The 1,990-nt window shown below is 66.4% G+C and overlaps 1 protein-coding gene across 1 annotated transcript in view; it reads left to right on the top strand.

Annotated features, from left to right (window-relative positions):
• MNEG_13063 (putative Ribosome biogeneis protein BMS1 like protein) overlaps positions 1-1,617 on the top strand; it is a gene marked incomplete at both ends in the record, with an annotated part of 6,378 nt that extends 4,761 nt beyond the window's left edge. The window contains 5 exons of the mRNA XM_014038465.1: positions 52-236; positions 402-541; positions 963-1,089; positions 1,311-1,402; positions 1,522-1,617. Of these exons, the coding sequence (XP_013893919.1) occupies positions 52-236; positions 402-541; positions 963-1,089; positions 1,311-1,402; positions 1,522-1,617 (640 nt within the window). The remainder of the gene's footprint in view (positions 1-51; positions 237-401; positions 542-962; positions 1,090-1,310; positions 1,403-1,521) is intronic.
• Between the last annotated feature and the right edge of the window lie 373 nt (positions 1,618-1,990).

Here is a 1,990-nt window from a genome sequence, read left to right as displayed (position 1 = left end):
GCCTCCCTCCCCCCATACCCTTGATCTCCCCCCCAAACAAACAACCCCAAGGTGGTACCCCAAGACCCTCAAGACGCGCGACCCCCTCATCCTGTCCGCCGGCTGGCGGCGCTACCAGGCCATACCCCTGTACGCCCTGGAGGACCACAACCGCCGCCTGCGGGCCATCAAGTACACGCCGCAGCACATGCACTGCGTCGCCGCGGTCCACGGGCCGTTCGCGCCGCCAAACACGGGTGCGTTGACCACTGTTGACCTGCGTTTGACCGCCGGCCTTTCGACCGAACCTGCTGCCCGACCCTCTCCCGGCCCCCTACTCAGCCGGCCTTTCTACACACTGTCAAGCTCCCTCATCTATATCCTTACTCTCCTGTTTGTTTCTTCTCGGCTGTTGATACCAGGGGTTGTCGCGCTGCAGGCGGGCGTGGCGCTCAACCCCAGCGCGGCGTCGTGGCGCATCGCGGGCACAGGGGTGGTGCTGGAGCAGGAGGCTGACCTGCGCGTGGTGAAGAAGCTCAAGCTCGTGGGGACACCCTTCAAGGTGAGCGTGCGCGCACACCTTTGTGCGTGCGTGTGCATGTGTGTATGTGTATGTGTGTGTGTGTGTGTGTGTGTATGTGTGTGTGCACGCGCGCGTGAGTGCTTGAGAGCAAGTGTTGCGCCTACATGTTTCGCATGTAGGCGCATGTGCATGTGCGCGCATGCTTGCGGCACACACATACAAACATGTGTGTGTGTCTGTGTGTGTGTGTGTGTGTGTGTGTGTGTGTTTGGGGGGGGGGGGCGCGGTCTGGTGTGCGGCTGTGAAGCAAGAACCTAGTGTCTCGGGGTTCCTTAGAGCTGATCGGATTCCTTGGCATTTTGGGCGTTTGGAGCAGCCGCGCTCTGCAGTACTTGTCGCCTCCATGCCGTGCAGCACCCAGCATCTCACCGCGCGCCTTTTCCCCCCCCTTCCTCCACAGGTGCACCGCCACACGGCGTTTGTCGGGGGCATGTTCACCAGCCAGGTCGAGGCGTCCAAGTTTGAGGGCGCGGCGGTGCGCACGGTCAGCGGCATACGCGGCACAATCAAGAAGGCGCTGCGGCCGGGTGCGTGCACGGCCTGGGCCCACGGGCAGTCCTCCAAACGCGCTTGATGACACCTGGCGGTGTGCCGCTGTTGCCTGGCGCCTGGCATGCGACAAGAGTTCTGAAGCAGATATCTGCGGGCATATTGGCAGCTGCGCTGGTATCGGCCTGCTGTTGCCGGATTGCTCAACAATCCCTAAACCCTGAATCCTGAACCCCTAAACCCACCCGCGAGCCAACAGGCGTGCAGGGGGGCCGCGACGGGTCGGTGCGCGTGACGTTTGAGGACAAGCCCCTCATCAGCGACATCGTCTTCCTGCGTGCCTGGGTGCAGGTGGGGGGCAGGCGACGCGCCCGGCTGCGCGTTGTTTTCGTCGTCGCGTCCGAGACTGCCCCGCGTTCACCCGACAGTGGGCTCGCTTTGCCTCGGCTGGCTGCTTGGGGTGGTTCCAGGTGGTCGCTCATGCGTGGCCCTGCGGCGACGCCGCGATGGGTGCAGCTCCATTCCAGGCGCCCCGCCGACCGCCGATTCTGAACACTCGGCAATGACCAAAAAACGGCGCACTTCTGTGACGCGCAGGTGCCGCTGCCGCGGCTGCACAACCCAATGACAGACCTGCTGGCCCCGGCCCCCGTCGCGCGCGCCCTGCGCGGGCCCCGCGACCGGCGGCGGCGGCACGCGGCGGAGGGCGACGACGACGGCGGCGACGAGCAGCAGCAGCAGGAGCAGGAGGAGCAGCAGCAGGACGCGGCAGGGGCGGAGGCGGCGGAGGCGTCTGACGGCTTCCAGCCCAGCGCACGTTTCGCGGGCGCGCGGCCGGGCTGGGTGTTCAAAAAGGGGTCCCAGGGGGTGGGCTACTACCCAGACGACGGCCCCGCCGGCGCCTCCAGGCGCGCCGCGGCCGCGGCGGCGGCGGGCCCC

The sequence above is a fragment of the Monoraphidium neglectum genome, assembly GCF_000611645.1.
Source record: "Monoraphidium neglectum strain SAG 48.87 unplaced genomic scaffold scaffold03602, whole genome shotgun sequence".
Classification (NCBI taxonomy): domain Eukaryota; kingdom Viridiplantae; phylum Chlorophyta; class Chlorophyceae; order Sphaeropleales; family Selenastraceae; genus Monoraphidium; species Monoraphidium neglectum.
Note: the sequence above shows the minus strand (reverse complement) of the source record. Positions and strands in the feature narration are given on the sequence as shown.